Source organism: Manis javanica, chromosome 7 (assembly GCF_040802235.1).
Source record: "Manis javanica isolate MJ-LG chromosome 7, MJ_LKY, whole genome shotgun sequence".
In the NCBI taxonomy this organism is placed as follows: Eukaryota; Metazoa; Chordata; class Mammalia; order Pholidota; family Manidae; genus Manis; species Manis javanica.
Genome location: NC_133162.1, coordinates 7819177 through 7847137, shown reverse-complemented (window position 1 = coordinate 7847137; position 27961 = coordinate 7819177). Strand labels below are relative to the sequence as shown.

The window sequence follows — 27961 nt, the reverse complement described above, 5'->3', positions numbered from 1 at the left end:
TCCCTTCACGAGAGGCAGTGAGGACCCTGCGTCAAAGCCTGGACAGGAACAGCCATTTCCCTTCCTTGGTGAGTGTGACCTCACTGCTGGTGTCTGGGGCCATGTCAGAACCTGAGCTCCGTGAGGCCCAGACTGGATAACTCCAAGGGGCTGGGAACCCAGTCACTATGGAGGCCAGCCTCCCCACAGCCCCACTGGGAGCAGGAGATGTTGTTCACAGCCAGCAGAAAATGAGCTCTGTTCTTTAGGAAACTGAGCTAAAATATTCTGTGCCTTTCTGGCATTTTAATATTTCAAGAAGGCAAATGATCTTAAAAAGGATATGTGTGTGTGTATGTGTGTACATGTGCACATTCACTGGTTTATTGCCATTAGACCTGGCTACCTGGTCACCAACATCATTTTCATGTTGCAAAGTTGAGATACTTTCAAGTTCCAGACCAAAGACACCTCCTTAGGAAGGTGACTGAGGACCTCTGGTGTATTCAGAAGGGGTCAGTTGAAGGAGCTAGTGGTGCTGGCCTCATCCTGACCACCTCTGTTCCTTAGCCTCTTTGAGCCTCTGTGTCCTCATTTTTAAAATGTGGATGAGAAGGTCTTCTTGTCATTGTTGCGGGGTAAGGTACAATAACATGAGGATGCATTTTGTAAACTACATTATGTAACATGCTATGGGCTTGTTAGTTAACACTTTACCCTGTGGTTCCTATATGCACTGGGGGCCCCTCAGCAAGGGTCTCCAGGCCAGGATATCAGACCCATCTTAGAGGATGTGCCAGGTGATGAGGTGACATTTAGCTGGTCCACGTGCTCACTTCCCACAGACTGTGTTCCTCTCATGATGGACCACCCTACACAGCCCACTGAGACTGCAGCTCCCCAGACCTGCTGACTGGGAAACCCGGAGTCTGACCCAGGGAGCTAAATGTCTAACCAGTGCCTCAAGTTTCTCGGGTGATTCTGGTAAATAGTAAGGTGTGAGACTCATGGGTCCAATGGTGCTGCCAGAAACAGAACACTTGATTCATTTACTCCACAAACAGTATGTGGGTACCTGTCTTGTGCCAGGGGCTATTTGCGGGGACACAATTTTGGGGAGTGGCAGAGAGTCACTTCACTCTGATGTCATATACCAAGTAGCTAATGATGACATGTACCCAACCCTGCTTTCTGCAGGCTACATGCTGGTGGGGAAGTGGCAAGGGCAGAGGTAATTGCTGGCATTCTGTTCTGTTTCTCCTCTGGGAGGCAAAGCTCCACAGACACATTGTCTTAGTTACTGCTTACCAAGTCTCTGAACTGTAAAGAGGAAACCTAGGCTTGGTGAAGTTCAGTGAGTTACCTGCGGTCCTATGAGGTCAATGGCATGTTGGTAAATATTCAATCATGGGCTCTCAGGGTCGGAAAGGGGAGCTCGATCCATGCAATGTTCCCACAGGGCCTTGACAAAAGGAGAAGGGCTACAGTCTCTGCACAATCTCCCGAGGGGAAGCTGAGATCTTGCATGTCCTGAGTCCCTCGAGCTGCCACAAAGCCATGCCAGCCACCCTCTTCTCCTGTTTCTGAAGAGCTCCAACATGTTATGTCATTCAGGATCCTTACAAAGCGGAAGTTGCGGCTTCACCAGTGCCAGGGCAGATGGTGTGTAGCTAACAGATGGCAGCAGCTGGAACTTGGGCTGGGAATGCTGAGTACCAGCCACATCAGGGCTCTGCTGAGGCTGGCTGTGGACAGGCAGGCCCGCCCAGTGTGGGCACTCAGGGTCAGACAAAGGCATCTGTTGGCTAAGGGAATGCCTAGAGGATGTCACAGCGAGTCTCAGCATCCCCTCCGCAGGCTGGGGGATGCTGCAGAAGCTCTGGGACAGAGAGGAACAGAGTGCCCCCGGGGGGTGCAGCCGCTGCCCTGGAGCCAGGCGTGTGGTCATGGGGGGTGCAGAGATGGGCTCCTTCCCCTCACTGGGATCCCCCAGCTCAGCCCAGAGGGAGGAGCATTGGCTCTTGGGAAGCTCAGCCGGGACTGGTTGGGGAGGTCTGGCTGGGCTGGTGCTCAGGCCGGGGTAGGTGGCACTGGGACATGAAGGTGCCCAGGGGTTCCTCCTTTTTCTCAGACAGACTTCCTTGACTCAGCTTGTCTTGGATCCACATAGGAGAGGTTTGGGGTGGGGGGAGCTACTAGGAACCAATCACCCTGCACTGGAGGCTTCAGGGCTGCTCTTCCCCGTGTGTGCGCGCGCGCGCGCGCATCAGCGGGGATTTCTGTGATCAGCCAGATTCAGAAGAGAGAGAAAAGGAGGGGGAAGAACAAGAGGAGAGGAGAAAATTGGGGGTGGGAGGGACAGACGGAGAGAACAGCAGTGGGAGAGAGGGGAGAGGAGCCCAGCGGAGGGGACAGAGGGAGAGAGAGCGAAAGTGGGGAGCAGGGCGGAGAGGGGGAGCGGGCGGGAGCGGGCGGCGAGAGCCGGAAGGCAGGGGTGCTCGGGGCCGCGGGGAGCGGCTTGGAGGGGCGGGCTGGGCGCCCGAGGAGGCCGAGGCGGAGCGGGGCCGCGGGCGCCGGCGGCCGCGATCCCAGGACGCTCCGAGCTCGCGGGAGGTGGCGCGGGGTCCGGCTTAGCCGCGTGCCCACGTGCGCGCCCGCGGGCCGGCGCGGGGCTCTAGGGTGGCTGCGCACCCCCCAGGGACCCATGGGGCCCGGGGCCGGGGGTCGCCGGGCTGCGGCGGAGCCGAGGGGCTGAGCGGGCGGCCGGCTGCGCCATGGCGGCGCCGGGCTGTGGGCCCTGAGCGCCGGCGGCAGGCGCGCACCATGAACTCGTGGGACGCGGGCCTGGTGGGGCTGCTGGTGGGCACGATGGGCGTTTCGCTGCTGTCCAACGCGCTGGTGCTGCTCTGCCTGCTGCACAGCGCCGACATCCGCCGCCAGGCGCCCGCGCTCTTCACCCTCAACCTCACGTGCGGCAACCTGCTGTGCACCGTGGTCAACATGCCGCTCACGCTGGCCGGCGTCGTGGCGCAGCGGCAGCCGGCTGGCGACCGCCTGTGCCACCTGGCTGCCTTCCTCGACACCTTCCTAGCCGCCAACTCCATGCTCAGCATGGCCGCACTCAGCATCGACCGCTGGGTGGCCGTGGTCTTCCCGCTGAGCTACCGCGCGAAGATGCGCCTCCGCGACGCGGCGCTCATGGTGGCCTACACGTGGCTGCACGCGCTCGCCTTCCCAGCCGCCGCGCTCTCTCTGTCCTGGCTCGGCTTCCACCAGCTCTACGCTTCGTGCACGCTGTGCAGCCGGCGGCCGGACGAGCGCCTGCGCTTCGCCGTCTTCACGGGCACCTTCCACGCGCTCAGCTTCCTGCTCTCCTTCGTCGTGCTCTGCTGCACGTACCTCAAGGTGCTCAAGGTGGCCCGTTTCCACTGCAAGCGCATCGACGTGATCACCATGCAGACTCTCGTGCTGCTCGTGGACATCCATCCCAGGTGAGCAGAGCCCCAGTGAGAGTGTCACCGGGAGGAAGGGGGCCCCCGTCTCCCCCTTGCTCCAGTGTGCGGCTTGCTCAGTGTCCAGCCCAGACTCCATCTCAGTTTGGAAAACGGAGGCGGGGGAGGGGCCAAGGCTGTGAGTCTTAAGATAGGTGCTTAGAGCTTCGGCCAAGCAGGGCACCCAGCAGTGGGCAGAGTAATATATACTTTTGAAGCAAAGGGTGGAAATCACAGGGAGTCAGAACTTCGTTGGATTTATTTAATGTGTGTTTGTAGTTTTCACTTTCGATAGCGTATGAGAAGGCAGTGATCTCAGTTCACGGCTTAAGTCCTTTAAAAGGTTCTAATCAAGCCCTGAGTGCCGGCCTCGATGCTTAGGGAGCCCCTTAAGAGCTCTTCAGATGCCAGTTGCTGTTCTCTGGGTCTTCCCTCCTTGGAGTCTGGCGCTGTCTCTGTCTCCTGTGCATGTGAGTCCTTGGGCCGCACTCCTCGGGGTTCCTCAAAGGAGCATCGAAGGTTCTGCAGGGACGGGGGCTCTTCCTGCCCTTCCCAGACAGCACTGGCCTGTGTCTCCCAGGCGTGGAGCCTTGAGGCCCCTGAACAGGGAGAGTGTCACCCCAAGGCTCCGAGGACACACCTGTCCACCCCATCTCTGCCCTCACCTGTCACTGATTCTCAGTTTAGGGGCAGTTCAGGTGTAAGTACCCCTGGGAACCCCTGCTTCTCAGGGAAAGAAGGGGAAACTCTTAGCTGAGGTGTCCTGAGCTCACCTCAGCTTTCCTGATGGGGATAGGAAATGGGGGAGGGAAATGCCTGCTGATCTCTCTCTCTGAGGACTCTGCTGTTTTACATCCTGTCATCTCAGAGAAGGGCTCCCCCTCTGTTGCCATGGACCCTAGAAAAGGGTACTTTGTTGTCCAGGTGTCATGGAAAGTGAGGCAGTGAGCATGGATGCCGTGAGGCCAGTGCAGGGAGGGAGCTCCGTCCCTAGGATGTGAATGCCCCCACCTCCCGCCCCAACTGGGAGAAGCAAGCTCAGGGCTGAGGGGGACAGACCAGAAGTGTCAGTCTCTGCAAGGGCGCCTGCACTGTGAGATTGTCCTGCCCATGAGCAATGAGAAGTCCTTGAACTTCACTGTGCCTGCACGTAGAAGGGCACATATGTGTGTGTTTGTTGTTAACCCTCAGAACAGCCCTTCCTGATTACATGGTGGACTAAATAAAGCTTCTAGGTACAGAATCTCTCTCACAGAGTCCCGTACAACACACATGAAGGAATAACCAATTGCACAAAGACACCAGGGCATCTGAACATGTGCATGTAAGTGTGCAATCTTCACACAATCACATGTGTTCACATATAAACTGCATGTGTAACAGATCACCACCTGTGCATATGTCACTGTGCACACTGACACGAAGACCTGGGCTAACTCACTGCATGTCTGCTCATGGTTCAGTGTCATTTAAAGATGTATTCTGCGCTTCTCTGTCTTCCCGGGAGCCTTCCAGGGCTGTTACCCTTCCCATCACCCAGGGGCGGGAGGACCTCACTTTAGAAGGTGCACCCAAAGGACTTGGACTGGGAAGCCATGGCAATGTTGTAGCTCCCAGGACTACAATGATTCCCTCACCACGGATCTAACAGTGGAGGTGGGGTTGAGCCTGAAAGGGATCAGCTCTTATTCAGACCAGTACGAACCCCCTCCCCGCTCTCCCTCCAAGTCCCAGAACGGGAGGGGCCGGAGCTCCCTCTCAGCCCATTTAGGATGGAGGGCCGGCTCCTCTCTTGCAAATCTCTCACTAAATCCAGACCAGACACAGCACAGAGTTCGAGGGGGTCTCAGGAGTGGAGACAGCAGCTGTGCTGGCCTCCAGACCCCCTGCTCTTCTCCAGCACCCTCTGCGGGGACCTTCATTTTTCCCAAGCCCCTGAGAAGGGGACCCTGCAGGATCAAGGAGCAGCAGCCATCTGCACGGGGAGAGGAAGGGTTTCTGAGGTAAGGACCACCCTCAGCCAGTTCAGACGGGCCTCACTGGCCAGGGGCCAGCCTGAGGTTATAGAGTAGTGGGTGCAGGTGACGACACTGCCCTCAGTGCGTGCAGCCTGCCTTTTCACTGGGGGTGGCCCAGAGCCAGAAGATGGCCATGGGCCACATGGGAGGGTATTGGCTTCCAAGAGTGGATCCACAGGCTTCTTTCTTGGTGGCTCCAAATTCTTGCTCCCAACAAATGAGAAACTGCAGAGCTGATATGGGGGCAGGGGCTGTCTCTAGAACCATAGGCATTAGCTCCAGAAAGATCAGCCACGCCTCCTGGGCTGACTGGGGGCTGAGAGCAGGGTGGGGATCAGAAGAAGCCAGGCTGCCTTATCTGGACAGAGAGGCAGGTGGAGTCTTTGCTCACTGGAAGTTTTACTTAACAGCCACCACACTAATGGCCTCCTGGGACTTAATTAAAAAGGGACCCATCTTGCGCTCCCCGAGGCCTAGGGTGGTGTTTGTCAGGAAGCTCCCTGTCGCGCCTGCCCTTCCTGCAGAGTGTGAAATGCGGCAGGTGCTGCATGGACTCCTTTGCTTCGATACCACAAAAAGATTGGGGAACCTCTGCTCCAAATGAAATCTGGGACCCTGAGAGACATTCCCCACTCCTGCCTTTTGGAGATGGTTTCTCAAGTTGCTACATTCATCAAACAGTTTGGAATTCCTAATATTTATTACCTAGCTGGTCCTGGAACTGCTCAGTTTACTTGGTTCCGTTCTCCCAAACCATAGCTCCAGAGTAGTAGTTGCCAGGTCCTCTCCTGGGTCCTGCCAGAGATGGGCTCTTGCCTGATGAGGGCCACAGGTGGGGAGCTGGGGCCTTGATGCAGTAGCCCTGCTCTCCTGGTCCAGCTGAGGGGCACCACACCAGTGTGGGTCCATGAATACCCAAGGCCTACTAAGGCTGACAGAGTAGGGACCCTGGAGGACATCAGAACTGTGGCATAGTAGATGGAAGCGCCATAGAAATAACCGCACTGTGCTCTTGATTTTACAGATGAGGAAACTGGGAGACAGGGGTTGCAGGGCCCTTGCCTGATGTAACAGATCCAAAATGTGGCTCAAGCCCAGGCTCATACCCCTGGGATTTATGGATGGGACAATAGTGCAAATGGAGGCTCACAAACCAGCTATATAAATCTTCAGAAGTTCTAAATTAAGCTTACAAACTGTTAAATATGTTCTTTCTTCCTACTTTGACGAACATGCATGTTTAGCACTTTGCAAGGCTGGCTTCAAATTTAGAATTATAAGGCTCCTTGGAGTTGTTCAGCCTCATAGGTGGTGGGGCGAGCTGAGCAGGCCCTGAGCACACAGCCCCTGGCCTCCTCCCCAGCCCTGCCTGTGCCCAGCACCACAAGGGACCTCCCATGAGCGGCGGGGACATCACAGGTTGTGTGTCCACGTGCTGCTCACCCTCGGGAGGCCGAGCCCAGGGAAGATGCCTGCACGTGTTCTGGAAGCAGGATGAGGGCATTCAGGCAAGGAATACTGTGTTCCAGGCACTTAAAGCCTGGCCTGGAATGGAAGATGCAGGTTCTAGGTGGGTACCCCCCTTTAGCCCCGTGGACTCTCCATTTCATGGGGACAGTGGGGGCTTCTCATTGTCCAGGACCCAGCACAGGGACCCTTCTGGCCAGACGTGAGGACAGGACTGCTGACATGCTGTCCTGACCCCAGACTCAAGGCTCTTCTCCACCAGCGGTCAGCTTATCCCCTTGCCTTTGCTTTGTTCTCCTGAAAGCCAGGAAACAAACTTAGCTCTCTCTGCGAGTACTCAGAGGGTGGGTGCAGGACCCACTACGTCATCTGGGGGTCATTGCAGATGCAGACCCACTGTGCTTTAGTCACGATCACCTCATGTAGTCACTGTTCAGGTATCCCCAGCCTTCTCCGTCCCCTTTAGACACGGCATAAACCTTCCTGGCCCTCAGCGTTCTCATCTGCAAGTAACAGCTCACAGCGTTGCAAGATCTCAGGGAGCTCAGTTTTGCAAAGCTATGGAGGGAACACAGGACAGCAAGTGCCAAGTGACTTTATTACTGTGCTGTTCTGGAGCCAGTGAGCCGCTCTCCTACTGTGATTAAACAATAATAATTATAAGGAAGAGGGCTGCCCTGCTCTCCTCGGAGCCTGGGGCACTGCCTTGACTTCCTCATGCTGCCACCTCCCTGTTCTTACCTGGAAATCGGGAGCTCTGGGAAGAGAACACGGACCCATTCTCTTCTTTTGCAGGAGTTCAGGGAAGCAGCCATGTGGTTCTCGACCAGGAGCACCAGACAGGGAGGCAGTAACTAGGGGTAGCCCTACCTGAGCCCTACTTTCTGGGTGGGCAAGTCCCTCTCTTCTCTGAGCCTGTTTCCCCATCTGTGAGCTGGGTGGGACGGATGAGAGGATCACTCACCGTCTACATGACCTGGAGTCCAGCCAGTCTGTCCTAGGCCCATGGATGCTAACACCACACACAGCATCTGCCCAGTCACCCTCTGTGTCCCCACGGCACGCCAGGCACCATTGCTGTTAGGAAACAGCATCCACTTGGTCCCTAGTGGCCCAGCCCTCCCGCAGCATGGTTCCTGGTTGCAGCTTGCTCTCTCTCTCTCCCCATCCCTCCCAAATGCACAGGGCAGGAAGAGAATTTTTGAGAGGGATCCCTGTGGTTTTGGGGTTCAAGGTAGTGCTAGAACTAAAAGTTGTTGAATAAATGTATGCTGAATGTTTAAGTATCATGGTTAACACTTAGAGTGTTGACTATAAATCAGGCACTGTCCTGGTTAACACAATTTTTGCGTGTTAACTTAGTTTATCTCCATATAACCCTGTTAGGCAGGCTCTCTTATTACCCTCATTTTAGAGACGAGGAAGCTGATGCACAGAGAGGCTGCATAATTTGCCTGAGGCCCACACAGCAATTAGTTGGTGAAGTCTAGGTTTGAACCCAGAAGTCTGGCTCTGGTGCTGTGTGCTTACACCATGGTAATGGATGACTTGCTGCTGCTCAGGCATTGCCCTGTGGCTGCAGGGAATGTTGCAAGAATCACTGCTGTCCACTGGCATGAGATGTCAGTTCTCGGAAGGTCCTAGGACAAAGTAAAGTCAGGACCAGGGCAGGTTAGAGGTGTAGGCAACAAGCTCTTGATTTCATCCTCGAAGCTGTGTCCCTGGTTTCCCAGGGACGTGGCAGTCCCTTAGCTTCTTCACTGACCTTGGTCTCTGAAGGAATCAACTGACTTCTCCCCCAAAGACCTCCTATATAGTGTCTGTAGCTGCAGGCAGGGCTGAAGCTTTGGGATGGAAGAAACAGGGCTGAAGGTGTGGAGAACAGGAGGCACTGTGTCCTACTGCATAGAGAGTCCAGGCCACCCCAGGCGGGGAGGACCAGCTTTGCATCACACGGACAAGGGTTCAAGTCCTTTCTCCCCTTATCAGCTGAGCAAATCATTTGGCCTCACTGAGCTCATGGTCTTTATTCTAAAACTTGGCAGATGAAATGCACCTGGCAGGATCAACTGTGGTAAAGATAAGAATTAGAAGTTCTACTTAAAGAGTATGGACGTGAAGCATCGCAGGTGATCAGTGAGGGACATGACATGAGTAATAATAAGTGTGTGTATTTATTTGCACTTGGGCACTGTGTTAATCTGTGCTAATTGCGTTATGTGCTTTATGGTTTGAATGCATTTCATGCATCTGTGTGCTTTATGCATTTAATTCTCAGAACAGCCCTTTGCAGCATATTATTATATTACTATGCACCTTTTACAGACGATGACCCTGAGGCTTAGTGATGTCACATAGCATGCCCAAGGACACACAGCAAGACTTGACCTTGACCTCAGGTCTCTGGCTATTCCTGCGCTTGAGGCCACTGCCTGTGTTTACACACAGTAACCCACTGTGACTGGGCAGGCCCGCCCGTGAGTCACCTCTCCCCTCTCACACAGTGTGCGAGAACGCTGTCTGGAGGAACAGAAGAGACGGCGCCAGCGTGCCACCAAGAAGATCAGCACCTTCATAGGGACCTTCCTCGTGTGTTTTGCACCCTACGTGATCACCAGGTGAGCTCGGCCAGCAGGAGGTGAGCATGGGGCTTTGCAGAGCAAAGCAGGGCCAGCATAACCGTTAGTAGTCACTGGTCTCTGGCCACATTTTTCAGACAGTGCGTTGGGGGTGAGACTGAGCCTGACAGGTGTGGTGGGAAGGAGGGCACGTGCTCTTTCTCATCAACCTCTAATTCTCTTGGATTAGACTCAGAGCCAGAGGAGCATGAAAACCTCTCTCCTACTTGATTTCCAAGTCACATCACCTAACCCTTTATCCTCAGGCCTCAACCAGGAAAGGAAAGGGGTGAAAAGACAGAGGAATACAGCCGGCAGTGGTTGGGTTCCCGCTGCCTGCTGAGTATGTAGAGCCCAGCCCTTTAGGCATGCTGAGCTTGGACACCTGGGTCAGGGCCGGGGCCACAGGCCACCTGCACAGGGAGCAGGGGGCATGCTCTGTGCCCAGCCAGGTGCAGGTGGCCTGCAGCTCTGGGGCTCTCCGCTGTGAGTCCGAGCATGTGAGCCTGTCACGTTCTCTCTGATCCCCAACCACTCAGGTTTGCTATGTGCTGGCCTCAGGGCTGTGCCTTCCAGAAGCCAACCTGCTCTCACTGCAACGAGCTCCCCACTGGAGCCAGCAAAAAGAAATGCACCATTCAATCTGCTTTGCACACTTTGAATCCCACAACTTTGAATCCGAAATGGCTTAACTCTTCGGGAAGCTGACAATAAAAGGGATGTTGATGTTCTGTTAGGAGCTGGATGTTGAGCCCAGGAAATAGAATCTGTGCAAGATTGTGTGTGTGTGTGTGTGTGTGTGTGTGTGTGAGAGAGAGAGAGAGAGAGAGAACACAGCCCGTCATCCCAGGCTCCTTGGCTGGCAAGGACCTGGAGGAGACAGCCTGCCTCACTGTCCCCCAGAGCAGGCCTGCATGTTCCAGGGACGGGGAGCCGCTGGCCGGGTCTCCCTGTGTCTCCCCGCCCACCTCTACACTGAGCACTGAGCGGAATGAAGCCTGCTTCCTTGTAGCTCCCTTCGTACTCCCAGTCCTGCTTGCTGCGGCCAAGAGGAATGTGCCCCCACACGCGGGGGCCCTGCTGATTTGCAGTGAGCCTGGCTTCCCCACAGCAGCCGCCTATTTCTCTTCTCCAGAGAGCACAGCCCCAGAGTGTTTTTGACGGTCTTTTCTGTAGCTTGCCACTTCCTCTGGGGAAGTAGAGTCAGCCTGCATCTCACTTTAAATGTGGGACCTAGGGCGGCTGTCTGCAGGTCTCTGGGTAGGTCTGACCTAGGTGAGCAGAGCTATAAATTCTTCCTTCTAGAATTGTCTACTAGACCTCAGCACTGTTGACATTTTGGGTGGGATCCTTCTTTGTGGTGGATTGTCCTGTGTAATGTGGGATGTTAGTAGCATCTCTGTCTTCTGTTCACCACCCACCAACAGCTCCTCTTCGCTCTTGCCTCTCAGTTTTGACAACCAGAAATGTTTTCAGACATTGCAAAGTGTTCCCTGAGGACCCTAATCACCTCTGGTTGAGCACCCCCAGTTTAGACCAACCACATGCAGCCATGAGTTTGTGTGGGGTTCTGCATTTCCAAGGGACACAGAGAATAGGTTTCCATTGCAGCAGAGAGGTTACCAGCATGGGCTGTGGAGTACGCCCACCTGGGTTCAATCCACAGGTTCACTCCTTCGTGCTGTGTGACCTTGAGCCAGTGACATCAAGTGGGTTCTGTTTGATGTCCGAGCCTCCAGTCCCTCATCGGCAAACCAGAGGCAAGCAGTGCCTGCCTCTTAGGGTTGCCCTGAGGGTAAAGGGCACTAAGCTCGGGAGCATGGGAGGCACAGTCCTGGCCTGGGTGTCTGTGGTCAGCACCCTCCTGCCCCCAGTACGTAACAGCACCACCCCCAGAGCCAGCCTGCAGCACAAAATGAAGGGATTAACTCCAGAGTGGAAAGATGCCTGGGAAGGGAAAACATGCAGACCCCCTCCTCTTAGATCCCATGGTAAAGGGGACCTGTGCGCTGTGAGGTGAACTTGAACCCTCAGAGGAGAACAGGTCATGTGGCTCTCACTTGACACTGTTGGATTTTTGTCTGTCCTCATTTCCCAACAGAAGTTCCCTTTTTCTGATTATAGCTCGGTTACTCTAATGGTTCCCAGTAAACCTGATGGTAGATTCACAACTCAATATGTTCCCTCCAAATGGATTTGATACATTTTGAGTTTTTAAAAACATTCACAAAACTGCTCATCTTGTATGGGGACAATGGCCACTTACTCAGGAGAAAAATGCATGCCCAGGAAACCTCATAAATACACACTATGCCTCCAGTGACACCAGCCCCTTCTCCCACTGCCACCACCCACCCAGCTGTTGCCTTGGCTTCTTTATGTCCATGTATATGGAGAGAGAGAGAGAGAGAGAGAGAGAGAGAGAGAGAGAGAGAGAGTCGGGGGGGGGGCGCAGGCTAAGAAGTCCCACAATCGACCATCTGCAAGCTGGAGACTCCAGACAGCTGCACTGTGACTCAGCGTGACCTGCAGGCCAGAGAGCCCGGGTGATGGGCTAAGTCTTGGTCCAAGGGCTGGAGAAAATGAGACGAGGTGTCCCAGTCCAATCGGTGCGGCAGGAGAAAGAGGGGAATTCCTCCTTCCTCCGACTCTTGTTCTGTTCAGGCCCTTACGAGACTGGAGATTGGCCACCTGACTGGGGAGAGCAGTCTGCTCCAGTGAGTCCCTGGATTCAAATGCAAAGCCCACCTGGAAGTGCCCTCATAGACACGCCCAGAACGTGCCTTCTAGGTGCCCAGGGCCAGTTAGGCTGCCACATGAGAGTAACTGTCACACGTCTACTCTTGGACTCCACTGGCCTCGGGGGGGAGCCACCCTGCCCTGGGATGGGCAGAAGACCCTGGGGACTTCCAGACATTGGAATCATGGAGGTCACCTCCTTGGCCACAAAGCACAGGCTCTCCTGGGGGCAGCAGGCACTGCCGCGTCCCTCCAGCCTGCCAGGTGCTCAGTGATGATGGTTCCAGGGAATTGAGTTCCGCTGCCATCTGGGCCCTAACGAGCCAACCTGGAAGATGAAGCAGCCTGGGTCCAGCCCAGCCAGCCTCCGAGCAGCCCCAGGGACTCTCCTGCGGGTGGCGCCGACTCATTATTCTCGGCCCCCTTCCTGTCCAGGGAAATACAAGTCAGAGCCATTGAAGCGGCAGTGGGCTGACCCTGCGGCAGAGAGAAGTAAGAACACGCTCAGCCTCTTCAGCTCACCCTCTAAGTCGCTGCTCTGTGCCTGAAGCTGGACCACCCTCCGTGCATGACAATAGCCTCATTTTTAAGAGGAAGATCCTGAGGCTCAGACAGGTCCCAGCCTTGCCCAATCCAGGACTGTTCGGCAGGGTTCCAGCTGGGTCTGCCTGGAACCCAAGCCTGGTGCTGCACCCCCCTGCTTCTCCTCCAAGAGCACAAGGGTTCCTACTTTTCTCCCAGAAGGATGTAGAAGGCAGGCGATGCCATGACCCACTCAGAACCCAGAAAGCGACAGTTCCGGAGATGATTGCAATCAAGCTGTTCAAGTGTCACTTAAACCCTTCATTGAGCTGTCAGCGTAGAAACTAACATTTCCCACAACTGTGCAATGACTGTCTATCCAGGCAGCCTACCTGCTGCTTCCACCCATTCAGCCTTACAAATGGAGACGTGTGCAAGTGGGGATCAACATCCGGACAGTGGTGGGGTGCACTGGGATCTGGCAGATGGGAACACTGAGGCACAGAAAGCGCTTCTGCTGTGACAACTGCCACCCTTTTGAGTTGATGGAAAGATCCGGCTGGTTGGGAGGGGTTCCTTTCTCTTTGTCTCATATCTATCGGCATCTGCCTGGTCACTTTCTCAGATAAAGAAGCATCATTCTTGGGTCAAGAACCATTCAAGTTCTCAAATTACCATAATTTGGGGACACAAAGTCTTTATAATTGCCCCTGTCCCTTACTGGACACCTTGCAATGCACCCAGGAGGTTCCTACCTGGTCGCACTAGTGCAGCTCTCCTGCAGGGTAAGTACTAGAACCCTTATCTCATGGATATTCAGAGAAGATGAGTCGCCCAAGGACACAGGAGTAGTGACTGGTGTATCCAAGGGCTAAAGTAACAGACCTATTGGCGATGATTTAGCTTTGCGGCCGTGTTACATGTCCAGAACCTAGGGACCAGCCCCTGGAAACACAGAGATGCCCATATGCAGGGTTTTGATCCAACTTCCTATGCACAGCTTGTGTCCACCTGCAGCGGCGCCCAGGGGCCATCAGCACTGGCAGCTGGCGCTGTCGGCAGACTTGGCTGGCACAGTGCTCACCATGCAGCAAATGCCTTTCAGAGAGACAGTCCCACCATTGCACCCAACCAAAGAGCCACCTGACCTGCACGCTGGGGCACGTCAGATGACAGTGGAAAACATTTGGGAACCTCCATTTCACTTGAAAGAGGAGTCATTACCTAAAAACTCACTCCCTCGAACTGGCTCCCGTTCCTTAGAGCCCTGAAGGGTCACACTGGGCTCTTCCCAGAGTGTTTGAGCAGGGTCTGAAGATCTGCAACAGATTCTCATCCAAAAGCTCTAATTAAATTATTCTGAATTAAAATTCATACAGCTAGAAGCATTTGTAAGGCTGTTACCTCCACAGCGATACCCGCTTACAAATCGTTGTGACTGTCCGGAATCATCGGAATGGGTCCTGGAGGCATTTGCAGATCTGTCAGCCCCATTATTGTGGCTTTTCAAAGTCATGGAATTATGTAGATGGCAGAGGGGCTTAATATGCAGGTGGCTGTTCCGATGTTAATATTCTATTAATAAAATGCCTTTTCCGTTCTAATGTCTCATGAACATTTAAAGCATCAGGTTATTACTTACAGGTCTTCAAATGTGCACACCAAGTTCTCCAGAAATCTTGGGAAGACATCAGGCTGGCTTCCTAAAGAATGTTCTGTGGCCTGTGTTCCATTTGGTGCACAGAGTGTGTGTGCACGCATGTGCACGTGCGTGTGTGCGTGTGGAGATGGTGGCAGAAGATAACGGAGGCCCAGAAGGCATAAAGAGAGGGCGCTAATTTCCATTTTACACTCAGGAGTTGAAAGTAAAGGTCCTTGATGCATCCTGGAGCCACGTCAGGGAGCTTGGAAGAGTGTTTTGGGAGCAGGCAGCGTGTGGTCCCTGGTGCCCACTGTACAGGGTTTGAAACCTGGGTCTTCCACATCCAGGCCATGCATCGGTGGCACATCACTCTGTATGGTGGGGAGACACTCTGAGGGGGGCCTGAGACTTCGTGAGGCCATGGTCAAAGCCTGAGCTCTGGGGGAGGAGCTCTTGGGTCTAGGGCTGTGGGTGTGACTGGCCCTGTTCTCACCCCAGAACTTGGTTTCATTAGAGATTCTCACTGTCGAGCAGAACTGACACCTTGGTCTCTCCAGGCATTCAGAGAGTGCCATAGAATTCTGGGAAATGTACCCTCATCCTCCCTCCGGGCACCAGGACTGCCAAGCTGCTGGGTGGTCCCTGTGGGTGAAAGGCCAGGGGTGGGCTTCCTGGCCTCATCAGCCGTCTGCTGTGACAGCCAGCACAGAGGCCTGCCAGTGACCCAGAGCAGAGGGCTTCCTGCTGACAGAGGGGAGCAAGGCTCCCCAGAGGAGTTCTACCCAACAAATACAGAGTAAAGGGGTTCAGAGGAGGGGCTGGGTGCCTGGGGAGGAGGGAAGATCTGCAGGAACCTGCTGTGTGTCACCTGGGTGAGAACAATACACACTTGTGTGCCCTGCTTCCAACTAGTTAGCAGGCTCACCCTCTGCAGCGGCTCCCACCTCCCTCTCTGCCTGGGCTCTGCCCCAGCTTTCCTGGTGAGCCACCTGCATCAGTCACCTGAAATGCTTGGAAAAGCAGGCTCCTGCCCTCACCCCCTCTCCCTCAGTCCCTCCCGGCAACCCTTCTGCAAACCCTGGGGTCGACCTGGGTACCCGGAGTTCCAGGTATGCGGTGGGGCTTGATGCCACTCTGATGTTGTTATGGCCAGGGACTCGTGAACAAAGAAATCATGCCTAACAACCCCTACCTGCCCCCGGGGTTCCTCACTGGGTGGGCAGTAGTTTCCCAGAGCTGCCTTAACAAGCTGCCACTAACGGAGTGGTTTAGACAATAGAAACAGATTGTCTCAGTTTTGGAGGCTGGAAGTCTCAGATCAAGGGGACAGCAGGGCTGCTTCCTTCTGAGGCCTCAGAGGGCACCTGCTCCTGCCTCTCTCCTGGCTCCTGCTAGGTGCTGGTGGTCTACACTGTTCTGGGCTTGTGGAACACCACCCCGTCGCTGCCTTCATCTTCACATGGTTTTCTCTGCGTGCTCTGTGTCCACATTCCCCTTTCATATGGTCCCCAGTCATATTGGATGGGGCCACACTACTGCAGTGTGACCTCTTCTTAAGTAATTACATCTGCAGTGACCCTATTTCAAATAATGCGACATTCAGAGGTCAGGAGGGCTAGGATTTCAACATATGAATTTAGGGGGACACATTTCAGCCCACCGCAGGGGCTACAGCAAAAGGACACAAAGTCCCATTTCATTAACATCTGAGCCCAGTAGTTCCTAAACACGGAGGCCTTGGGTCAGAGCGAGGTGGGAGAGGGGCAGGAAAAGAGAGGCCAGTAAACCTGTAAAAGTAAAAGGGAGAAGAGGCATAGCGTGACTCTGCCCATGAGGAAGATGTGACCGGTCAGAATAACAATGCCGTTTCCTGGAAGGGAGGGTGTCCGGAGTGGGTGAGCAGAGCTACACCTGGCGTCCGAAGATGGGCTGGGGCATTGCATTCCCTTTCTAAAAGGTCAGCTGGAGGGGACCACATGGTCATTCCCTGCAGGAACTAGTTACAAAGAAGCAGTCAAGGAAATATGGAAACCCGTGTCCCTTCTCAGTATCCTTAAACAAGCTGGGGCTTGGAACTGTCAGAGCTGGGACAGGGCAAAGCCAGCCACGGCGGGTGAACGTGCGGGGCCCAAGCTGTGGACAGGCGAAGCAGAAAACTGGCCAGCCAGCCACATCTGCTCCCAGGAAGAGGCGTTCTCGCTTCAGCCTGGGGCTCGGCCACACAGGAGCAGTGTCCAGAGCAGATCCGGGCTGATTCAAAGTACCTTTTTGCCTAGAGGTGCTGACAAACCTGGCATTTGTCAGACCCTGGCATCTCAAAACAGAAGTTGTTGTGTACACTGTGGACAGGGGCAAGTGACATAAGTTCCGGGAAGCCCATAACTTGATGGGAATGGAGTTCTTGGGGCTGGCAGGGACCCTAGAACTCTCATCCAATCTCCAAATACTAAGATTTGAACTTCAGTGTGGATCCTCGTCAGGACTCGGGCTGCAGTTACACGGAGCTCGCTTTCTCAGGTAGGAGATGCTGCTCGCTGCTCAATCTCTCCAAGTCTCAATGTCCTCATCTGTAAAATGGGAACAATAATTCCCACTCTTCAGGATACTTTTAAGATTAGAGATTGTGCATGTCAAGTATTTGGCCCAAAGGAGAGACTCGATTATTATTTCTGAGCCAGACAGAGAGTTCAGACATTATATACAATCTCTGAGAAGCAAATGCAGTAGAACTTAACCTCTTAATTATCTAAAGTGGGGAGATTTTAAATTGTCCTGAATTATTTTATTCTGTGAAATCTACAGAACATGTAAATAATAATTTTGATAATGCTGGATGGTCTGATGATGTTTGGCTCTTTAATTAAATCCTCTTGGGTGAGCCAAAATGCTAGGACTGTGTTTAGGAATATATAGAAGACTGAACATTTTAGAAAAGCAGTTTGGTATTGCATAGCAACAAATGTGTTGGCGTTCAGTTATTTCATTGTTATTATTAGGTGTGAATTCTAAATTCGGGTTTTTTTTGTCTGCTTAAAATGCATCACTTCCCAAAATAGATTTCTTCAAAGTACTGATTTCCCAAATGCTATGAGCTCCATTTCCCCGTTTGAGGACATGAACAGGAACACGGCCACTTTCTCCCACGGGGTCAGAGAGGAAGGACAGACAGGGCTTCTGGAAACAGGAGCCAAAGAGAGGTGCCTCGGAATGGGTTCATGAAGGATCTAGTGAAAAATGGGGCTTTGCGGTGGAGGATCACACCCCATCGACTGTTCACCCTCCTCTTTGTGAGTTTGTCCTCACAACCTACATCTAAGGAAGGCTTCTGGAAAAGCAGTAAAATTGGCAGGGCAGAGGTCACAGCCCAAGCTGTCCTTTCTGAACCTGGGTCCTCACCTGGGCAGCCCGCCAAGCTGAGAATTGCTACTGCCTTCCATCCTGCAGGCACCCAGATAGAATACGTGCCAGAGCCCAGTCAGAGCACACTAATGCGCTGTGTGATGGTGGGCAGTCCCTTCCCCTCTCTGGGCCTTGATTTTCTCATTTGACAACCAGTGGAGGATAGTAATTTATGATCTCTAAGCTCTCTCTGAGATCTGTGGGCCTTTTCAATCTTATATTAATGCTGGATAATGTCCGGATATGGCCACACTTGAGAGAGGAGAAACAGTGGCTTGATTTTGGGGGATTCCTATTACACAGAAGATAGCTTTGACTAGCTTGCAGCCGGGCACCAGACCACTGCATGGAGCTGGTCAGTGGGTACCAGGAGACCTCAGAACCACGCTCCTTTGACGCATGCCCACCATTGTTAGTGCTATTGTTGTACATCGCTGCTTCCGTGCTTGTGACTTAAGGAGGCAGTCTCCAAGAAGCTGAGGTTTGGCCAGGAAGCTGGGGGGCCTCGGGGAGGTCTGGCGCACGCCGTGGCTGTGCCCTCCCTCACGGCCTCCCTGTCTCTCCGCAGGCTGGTGGAGCTGTCCTCCGCAGTGCCCATCGGGTCCCACTGGGGGGTGCTGTCCAAGTGCTTGGCCTACAGCAAGGCGGCCTCCGACCCCTTCGTGTACTCCCTGCTGCGGCACCAGTACCGCAAAAGCTGCAAAGAGATGCTGAACCGAGTGCTCCACAGGCGCTCCCTCCGCTCCTCGGGCCTCACGGGGGACTCCCACTGCCAGAACATTCTACCCATCTCTGAGTGAAGGATGCTGTGCCTGCTGGACAATTTGGAATGAGACAGCTGGTGAGAAGCGGGGAAGGAGGGCTTGGGGCCTCTGGGTGGACACCACCAGCCGCCACCCACCTGGCACCCCAGTGATTCCAGTCCCCTGGCTTGTGGGGCGCTGCTCCCTGCTTCCTGGTTCCTCAAGGGCAGAGGTGGGGCTGCCCTGTTTACCACCAAAGGATGACTGTGGTCACGTGCTCTGGCTTTTCTTTCTGAGAAGCTCCCCTGAGCCCTTGTGCTCCCCAGAGGCTCCCCAGGCCGTACCTGGAGGATGACTGGATGTGTCCAGGCATGATCGAGGACACACCCTCCTGGTGGCAGGTGGAGGAGCATGACATCACTGCTTCCTAACCACTGGACACTGGGTTCCATGCCAAGGAAAAGTGGGGTCTCCACGGGACACCCACCACACTGAAGGTGAGGCTGGCATCTAGCACGACTTCTTCTCCACATGCTTGTGGCGGCGGCCTTCACCCAAATATTACACAGCTGGTCCTCACTATATTGTGTCTGGCTTGGACTCTCAAGCCCTGTGCCCAAGAGGAAAATGTGTAACAACCAGTGGCCACCCAGGTGTTGCTGACCAGTTGTCTTGGGAATGGTTATGTTGGATTCAACTTTTAACCCTCTCCTCCCGGAAAAAACTTGTTGTAGACAATCTTAGCATGAAAATGGTTTAAATAGGCGGGTAATATATGTAATGCTGTTCTCTGAAGTCTGAACCTGAGGTCAGCTTCATGTGACTTCCATGTCATACCTGTTGGAGCCAAGGAGAGGCAGGAGGAAGGTGTCTGGCTGGCGTCCCCACCCCGGTTTGTGACCTGAATTTGCAGGAAGCATTTTACCTTGTCTCACACATTTTGTCCAGCACATCCTGTGAGATCATGGGCAAGAACTGACCGGGGCAGGGTTTTAGCCTTGATTTTTAAGGCACTAATTTCCATTTCCCTAGTGGCTCAATATGCTGTTTTTTTGAGTCTATCAAAAGAAAGTCTGTCCAAGGTTCCGAGGTGACTGAGAAAGTTCTGTGTGCTAATGAAGGAGCAGTGAAATTTTTATTGAAAACCCTAACTGTAATATATATGCCAACCCATTGGCAACCACTCTCTTGGTTTAATAAAAACCAAGGTGAGTGGACCATGCTTTCCACCTGTCTGTTTTCATTTACCATCTCAAACTAATGTGTGAATGCTGAGAGCAGTTATTTCTCAGTTATTTCTCAGCAACAGACTCAGACGGCTCCTTCTCTTCTTCTGCTCTATACATCGAACTTTGGAGGAGAAAAGGGGAGGACATAGTCCAACAGGGACCAACCAAGGAAGAGCCTGTTGCTTGTCACCGCCAAGAGGCCCCAGTATTGAAAGACAGAGAAGTGCTGTGCATGTCTATTTGAAAAGATGTTGTCTTATCTACCTTAACTCCTCACTTAGAAAGCACATAACTGAGCCTGACCTAGTCTTGCCTAGTTTCAAGGTCTCCACGGAGACTGGAACAGAGACAGAGGTAGCTTCTGGGCCTTGACACCTTTCCATTACATTGGAGGTGAGCTCACACCTGCTTGGAGGGAACAATGGGGCATGGACCCTCCCAATTCCATATTTAGGGACATGATGTTGGCAGCTTGAAGCCAGCCGTGATGGGAATATTTACTCTAAAAAAATCAGCAAAGGCTATATAAATCAGGTGTTTTTCTGCACCGAGAGCTGATTGTTAAACAGCGTACCACTGCCCACACATGACTTCACATGTTACTGAAAAATTACTCTATTCAGAGTGCATTTGGCTCTCGAATTTGAATCGCAGCAGACATTCAATTTTGTGGCGCTTAAAATTCCTAGTGACAAGCAGCTGTTCAGCCTCCATTGTCCCAACATCAGAAGTACCAGTGAGGTTGAAAACAAGCGTGGAACCAAAAAAGTATACCCAACTGAATCCGACCATCTTCCTTTGCACAGAAATACTCTTGAAATTGGGCGACAGAGGAGCGATGGCCTAGCGGGTGAGGTCATTAGACAGCCAGATTCAAGCAGCAAAATGTTTTCATCAACGTCAGTTGGGAGGAATAACCTCGTCAAATCCTCTTTCTGTACAGGCAACATCTTACACTTCCAGAAGAGACTAGATCTCTCTTACCTCTCCTTTAGCAAAGAAACAAGATTTGTCACCCACACCACCATGGATCTTAAAAAGATAGATCTCATAGTTTTCACTAAGCCTCTAGGACTGCTAGAAAAAAAGGAAACCACAGTAAAACCAGGTGTATTGGTGTCACATAGACAAAACCCCAGATAAGTCAGTTAATTGGGTGTCTTCATTATTATTTAGACGGGCAGGAAAACCCAAGGAGAAGCGAGAAGAAAATCACTGCATTAGTGATCACCACCGATGCCTCTGCTACAGTTTCCTTAGATGAATGTTTCCATTCCTCTGTATACAGTCTATGAAATCTTCCCAGCTTCATTATTCCCATGTGAATTGCCTACCTCATTTGGTAATTTAATTTATCAAACATAACATAGTTTTCTCAGGTAAAATTTAGAAACATCGAGCTCAGCAGCTATGTCAAAGGGCCTGGGATTACGTACTTGACTGCAGTCTGTCGGAAGCCTTGATGTTTAAGGCCCAAACTCTGGTGGGCAGCTGGACTGGGTGTGAAGGCACTTTAAGAAGCTTGAAAATAAGCACTGGGAGGGAGGGGCCATCAAATTCCTAAACGCACAGAGAGGGCTCAGTTGCTAGCCCTACACCATCAGAATTTGTAGGTTTAAACCCAGCCCATGACGCTTTTTCCAGTCACTCTTTAATGACCCTACCTTGTCCTTTGGCTCCTTCCTGAAGGAGGGGGTTTCAGAGTCCTGGGACCCGCTAAGGAACCAGCACCTTGGATGAGTGTCATAACATTTGGAGTTTGTGGGTCTCAGCTGATATCCCAAAAGATGTTTCACTAACAGCCCGCCGATTGTTCCTTAGAAATCGGTGGGGGGGGGAGGGGAGGTTGGCTTGAGTCACCTCACACCAACTGTACGTCCCCCTAGGAGTAGTCAGCTCAGGCGTCTGTCACCATGAGCAATAAACCTCTCTCCTGTTTGTGAAATTAGTTTTCTCTTTCCTGGTGCCTTCCTTTATGAGAGAAGGTGTGACCCTTGACGGGATCGCAAGCTGTGCAGTTTTATAATGTAACTCAAATGCAGGACACACTAATTTGCCTGTGATTTTAATGAGGATATTGTATCAAGTGCCAGAAATGCCTTGTATCAGTTCATATCCTTTGGACCATGAGCACCACAGGGCAGAGAGAGGCCCTGGATATATTTGGGGCTCCTGCTACCTTTCCGAAAGGTCTAAAGCATCTGAGATGGAAGTTTTTAATGCACTTTATTATCCCTAAGAATTACCAAGGGAGCTTGTTTCGATGCAGAGTCCTGTGCCCCCTCCTCACAGATCAGTTGAAGGAGGTCTGGGTAGGACCTGGGATTCTACATTTTCAAACATCAGGGCCCAGGTGACTGTTACAGGTGGTCTTCAAACTACTCCCTGAGGGAAATGATCTTAGACACTTGGATAAACTCCATGAAAAAAAATGGGTCTTTCTAAATATTCTGCATTTCAATTGTCTGGTATCTTTGCCTAATTCTACAAATAGTTCAATTGTCAGCCTTATTCAAGGGCTGAGTCATTTTGTCTTCAGAGGGACACAAATGATCCCTCTGTGCAGTTCTAAGCACCTGCTTTCAGAAGGCGATGGTGGAACCACAAAGCTGCCCACCCTCACCTACAAAGGCATTTACAAAGCAGCCTCATTCCTTTCCATGGGGCTCCCAGGTGGTAAGCATGAGGTATTGGGGTGCTGGCAGGGGATGGCAGCACTGGCCAGCCCACAACCAGGATGCTTTGTTAGGCAGAAGGAAGCATGGCACAAAGAAGGCCCCGGAGGGACACTGGCTTGGTCTTAATTTGAACCGTGCCCAGGCAGCCTGGCTGTGGGAGGTGATGACATCTGGCCCCTCTGACCCTAAGCACAGCTCCTCTCACCCCTTCCCACCTAGCCTCACACACCAGGGGTGGAGCCGGACTGAGGCAGGGCCAGAGGGGTCAGTTCTGGCTGCCAGGCCCTGCTGTGGTCTCTTGTTGGCTCCCCACTTCGTCTAGCATGGTGACCCTGCCAGCTCCCCAAGAGCAGCTCCTGCTAAGGAAAACAGTCCTCACAGCTGGTGTGCACTGGACACCAGGTCCCATGCTGAGTGTTGGGGGTAGTGTTCCCACTAATCCTCCTAATTATCCTACGATGTAGGTACTATTATATCCCTTTCTTAGAGATCTGGGACGATGTGTAGGTCTCCGGGCCACAGATAGAGAATTTGAGGGGCAACACAAAACTGGGCAGTGGCCTCCAGAAGGGTAGGCCAGTACCAGTGGGTCGTCCCCAGCGTCACCCGACTAGCGATGCAGGGCCTCAGGCTTGCTGCTGCCTGTCCAATTTGGACACAGCCATGAAGTCAAAGGGCTCCTCAGGCCTCCTACAGATGCAGGAAAGGAAGCAGGAGCAGCACATTTCCGGGGATCAGCTGTCTTGGAGGGAGGAGGCCTAAGGCGTGGAATCATCCGTCTTCCCAGGGAACCTGCAGCAGGCAGCAAAGTGACCAGACACCCAGCGGCACTGAGCCTGACCCACACCTCACTGCTCAGAAGCACTGGTTTGGGGAGGGTCCAGAAAAGCAGGGTCCTGGAGCAGTTTAGAGAGCAGCACGTGACAGCTGCAGGCTACAGCCCAGAACTGAAAACATACTGTAAAAACTCCTTAGACATTTACTGAGCCTCTTCTGTAGCTGGGCCCTGCGCCCTGTCAGTCTCTGGGGGAACAAGAAATTATTCTCAAGTGTAGGGGGGAGAGCTGCTCCAGAGGAGTGTGCGTGTGCACAGCACTGGGGTGCAGAAGGAGGCTGAAGCCCTTGGTTGGGAAGAATAACTCTGGAAGGCTTCCTAGAGGTGGTGACCTTGGGCCAGAACTCACAGTGGGGAAGAGCATATGACAGGACCCAGAGGAGATGTGAACATGCCTGGTGAGGAGTCTGATGGGGTTAGAGCTCAGGGAACACAGGAATTGTATCAAGTGAGTGTGGGGAAAAGGGGGAAATGCCTCCCGAGAGACAGCAAACATGATTCGAGGCCAATGACACATGGTCCAAGTCTTGAACCTGCGAGAATCAAAATTAGATGACTTTTAGAAAGAGAAAACATGGGGAGAAATCCACATAAATTTAGCTACTGAAAAAAAGAAGGGAGAAAGAAAAAGAGAAGGAAGGAAGGAAGGAAGGAAGGGCCAGAACACACGGTATTTATTTTGAGGGGCGTCTACATTCTACAGTTAGTTGGGGTGGGAGGGCCATGATTCATTCTTCAGACACCAACCACATGGCACATGCCCTGGAAACAACGTGGGCGGGAACAAAGGTATGTCCTCGGTAGAGAGTACACACGTTCACTACCAGCGCAGGGTCCTAACGGGCACTTCCACGTACCCCCGGGGCAACTGGAGGAATTCACACCACAGAAACAGTCACGTTTGCAAGTTCTCCTTGTGCTCTGTAGCAATCCAGCCACACTCCTTTCCACCCACTCTTGTCTTCTTGTACAATTTGCTCATGCAGTGTGTCATGTAAATATGTATCTAGCATTTAAAGGTCAAACATTCTGAATTGAATCAATCTTAGCAGTGCTGTAGTTTATCACGTATACCCATATGTAAGGACTTAAGAATAATTTAGGTTGTTGACTCGAAAGACTATGCGTGCAACCTGGAGGATGCATGTGCGCTTAGGAGCGCCGACTCTTGGCATTTCCTGTATCTCTTCTCGGGAGGCCCAGGGACTCTGTAGTCAGTATCTTATTCCCTGGCACAGAATAGTTGTTGCACGTGTTTAATAGAACCTAACATCCACGTTTCGATTGTCTCAAAGAACCTAAAATCTATATTTAGAAGCAGGAAGCCCACTTTAAATTGTGAGAGTCAGATCGTCAACATCAAGGCCCAGCCTCAGTAACACCCCATTTGATCCACAGGGAATGTGTTTGGGGGAGCTTCGGATGCCAACACAATACCACACAATTGATCCACTGATCTGAGCAAGTCAGTTTCCTAATGACGAGATCAGAGTGATGGCTCACGCCTGACTAAAATACCAAACACAGCCTCCAAAGGCCACCCCTGCCATTGCCTGGCACTCAAGACATTTAATACCAAATTTTTCCTTGTTTAATTACTAGTGACCAAAACCTATGCTGTAAAAACCTTCCAATGTCAAGTTCCCTTGCAAACTGAAATCATTCCAAACCTCAACAATCCTGTTCTAAAACAAGCTTGTAAATATATCCTCATCTGGAACATTTGGAGGACATTTAGGTGTCTTGCCAATCCCATCAGAGTTTTCCCAGGGGAGATCTGGCTAACTCCAGATCGCAAACAGCCTTGGAAGTCCAGGGACAAATCAAAATCTCTGCCTTACCTTCATTGTCACATGGGAATTTTTATGGACATTGGATAGGCCTGTCTTCATTTTCTTAAGCTCATTTGGGAGAAGAAATTCAAACCCTTGCCATTTGACTGTATTTTCCATTTTGGTGAGACAGCTCTTAGGAGGACAAATCTATGCCTCTGCCGTGGTGTCTTGCGGAAGTCAGGAACCCCCATCCATCCTCCCTAACAGAGCACGCCTGTCCCCACACAGAGGCGTTACCCTGCCCCTTGCCCAGTGCGGGAACCATCACTGCCCTTACATGAGAAGAGACTGGCTAAATGCTCCCTTTAGAACTCCTGGAAGCTCCAAGAACACCAAAGCCAAATTCTTTGCATTCCTTGAATTTTCATAGATTTCATTACTTCTTGGTGTCCTTCCAAAGTGGGGAGGGGAGACTTACACCACCCATGCCTTAGGGCACCTAGAGACCAGGCCAGTAGATGACAGAAGGGAGCTCACATTAAAGAAAACTAAGGTACACGCCAGCTAGGTTAGCATTCCACATGAAAATGTACTTTATATTTGGACACTTTAAAAATACTTTTGGAAGAAAGGATTTAGAAAAATAAAAGATAAAATTTCATTCCTAGGGACAAAGTGATCTGCAAATGACTGGCTCCAGTTCAGTATCTGTCTCTAATGTAAGACCCGTAAGAAAATCAATGTATTAATGTTGGAGCAATGCAACCATTAAATGTGTGCCCATGACTCTGTGTGCCCATGAGTAATAGGATATGGGTTAATGTTCACAAACACATACATTTGCACACAAATGAAGCAAAATTTTAGCATCCTCTAATATTTGTTAACATGGTAGCTTTAACTTTATTTTCTCCTAATTTATTAAACAGAAATGCAGCTCTGTTAAAAAAAAAAAAAACCTGAAGCCCTTCCAATGTGGCAATATTATTTTTCATGTAATACACTTTCCAATAGCTGTTTCTCTGTTGCAATGAAACTCAAGATTTTTTAACCCAAGGCCAAAGGTGGCTGCTCTGTTTACAATGGCTTGTGTTTTGTGAATACAGATCAAACATTGTGATATATTTTTATGATAGAATTGGTAGTTAACACAGGGAAAAATGTACTTATTGTGATCCTGTCCAATAAAGTCTCCTGTTATAAAATCTGATCCATACTTTGATGACTTGGTGTAAATACATTTTTATTATGTACAAGTTCATTGTCAGAAATGCTGGGCTTCCATAACTTCATGATGGCATGTAGGTTTATATTTTCTCTCCCCTTCTATATTGTTTCCCACTTTCTCCCCCACTTCCACGCCCCAGATGCTCCTGGCCCTCACGCAGCCTTCAGCGGGGTAGGCAAGCATCCTTTGAGGCCCGCTGTTGACTTGCCCGACCCACAGCGGCCACCCCTTCCCAGACACACCTGCTTCTAATTTCAGTTTTCCTCTCTCTCTTCCTTCCTTCCTCCCTCCCTCCTTTTCTTTTCTTTATATCAAGCATCTTTGCCCTTTTCCTAAAGGGGAAAGATTTTTTTTTCTAATTTGTCCAAAGTCATGGTGTGTATTTACCTACGAATGTGGAAAGCGAGAGGTTTACCATTCATGAAGCCTCGCAGCCGTCATTGCCAGGTGGGTTTGGAGTTAGTCAGAGGAGCCTCCACGTGGGACAGCGTAAGCAACAGGGAAAGCTCCCACATCTCTGATAACAAACTTGACCTTCACCAGAGAACTGTGCCTGTATTTCCCTCTCTTCACGAGGCGGCCACACTGAAATATTCAGCTGACATTTGTCATGTAACGTGTCAAGAACCAAATGCATTGTCTACCTTTCTCTTCCCAGCCCCCTCTGGGCCCCCAGGCTCAACCAGAACCCACATGCCTTTCCTCTTCTATATTTCACTTTGGTTGATGGTGTTACCATTCCCCCATCACTCCACCTAGAAACACCAGACCTGTCCTCGGCTACTCTTCATCCTCGGTATCTAAATGACTGGGTTATTATACATTATCTTGAACAAAGACTAGAATTCTCTGCCACCACTGCTTTCTGAATTCCTCATATTTTGCTACCACTTCCTACTCTACCCTAGTTTTTTAGCTGGTTTAAACAATATAGTTCTACAGATCTGCCACATTGCAGGTATACCTTGAGCATGTTTACTTTTCTACAGCACCCTTTCCTCCTCCCCCAATGGGGACAGGGATGTTTTACTCCTCAAAGGTTTGTGAGGAATAAATCAGCATCGCACATAAAGCACATAGCCTAGTGTTTCACATTTAGGAACAGCCAACTGATCCTGCGATAACATAACGTTCTGGGGTGCACTACACTGCATCTTCTTTAGTATAGTGCCTCCTGCTTAACCAAACAATTAACTTATAAAATTAGTAACCTCCTTGGAGCAGCGGCTAAGAGCCAGAGCCCATGTAACGAGATACCAGCTTTACATTGACTTGCTGTGTGACCTAGAACAATGACTTAACTTCTCTGTGCCTCGCTGTTTTCATACGTAAACTGGAGATAATAATATTGCCTTACAGCGCTGTGGAATCATGGTGTTCTAACTGCTTAGAACAGTACTTGGCACAGGGTCAAGAGTTCAGTCAATGCTGGAGGCTAATATTAGTGCCATCTTCCCAGATGGCACACCATCAATGCAAAGGGTCTGAGACAAGCAGGCATGGGGGAGATATCATGGGTATGGGGGCTCGGTCAGGGCTCCTTATCTTATCCCATCCCCACAGTGCCTACAATTCCACAGATTCATTTCTGAGCAGAT

The 27961-nt window shown here is 51.7% G+C and overlaps 1 protein-coding gene across 1 annotated transcript; it reads left to right on the top strand.

Annotated features, from left to right (window-relative positions):
* Positions 1-2511: 2511 nt before the first annotated feature.
* Positions 2512-26341, top strand: GPR26 (G protein-coupled receptor 26). Its single transcript, XM_017676164.3, has 3 exons — positions 2512-3470; positions 9460-9573; positions 18444-26341. The coding sequence occupies exons 1-3, from the start codon at positions 2803-2805 to the stop codon at positions 18673-18675; spliced, it is 1014 nt and encodes a 337-aa protein (XP_017531653.1). The 5' UTR covers positions 2512-2802; the 3' UTR covers positions 18676-26341.
* The last annotated feature ends 1620 nt before the right edge of the window (positions 26342-27961 follow it).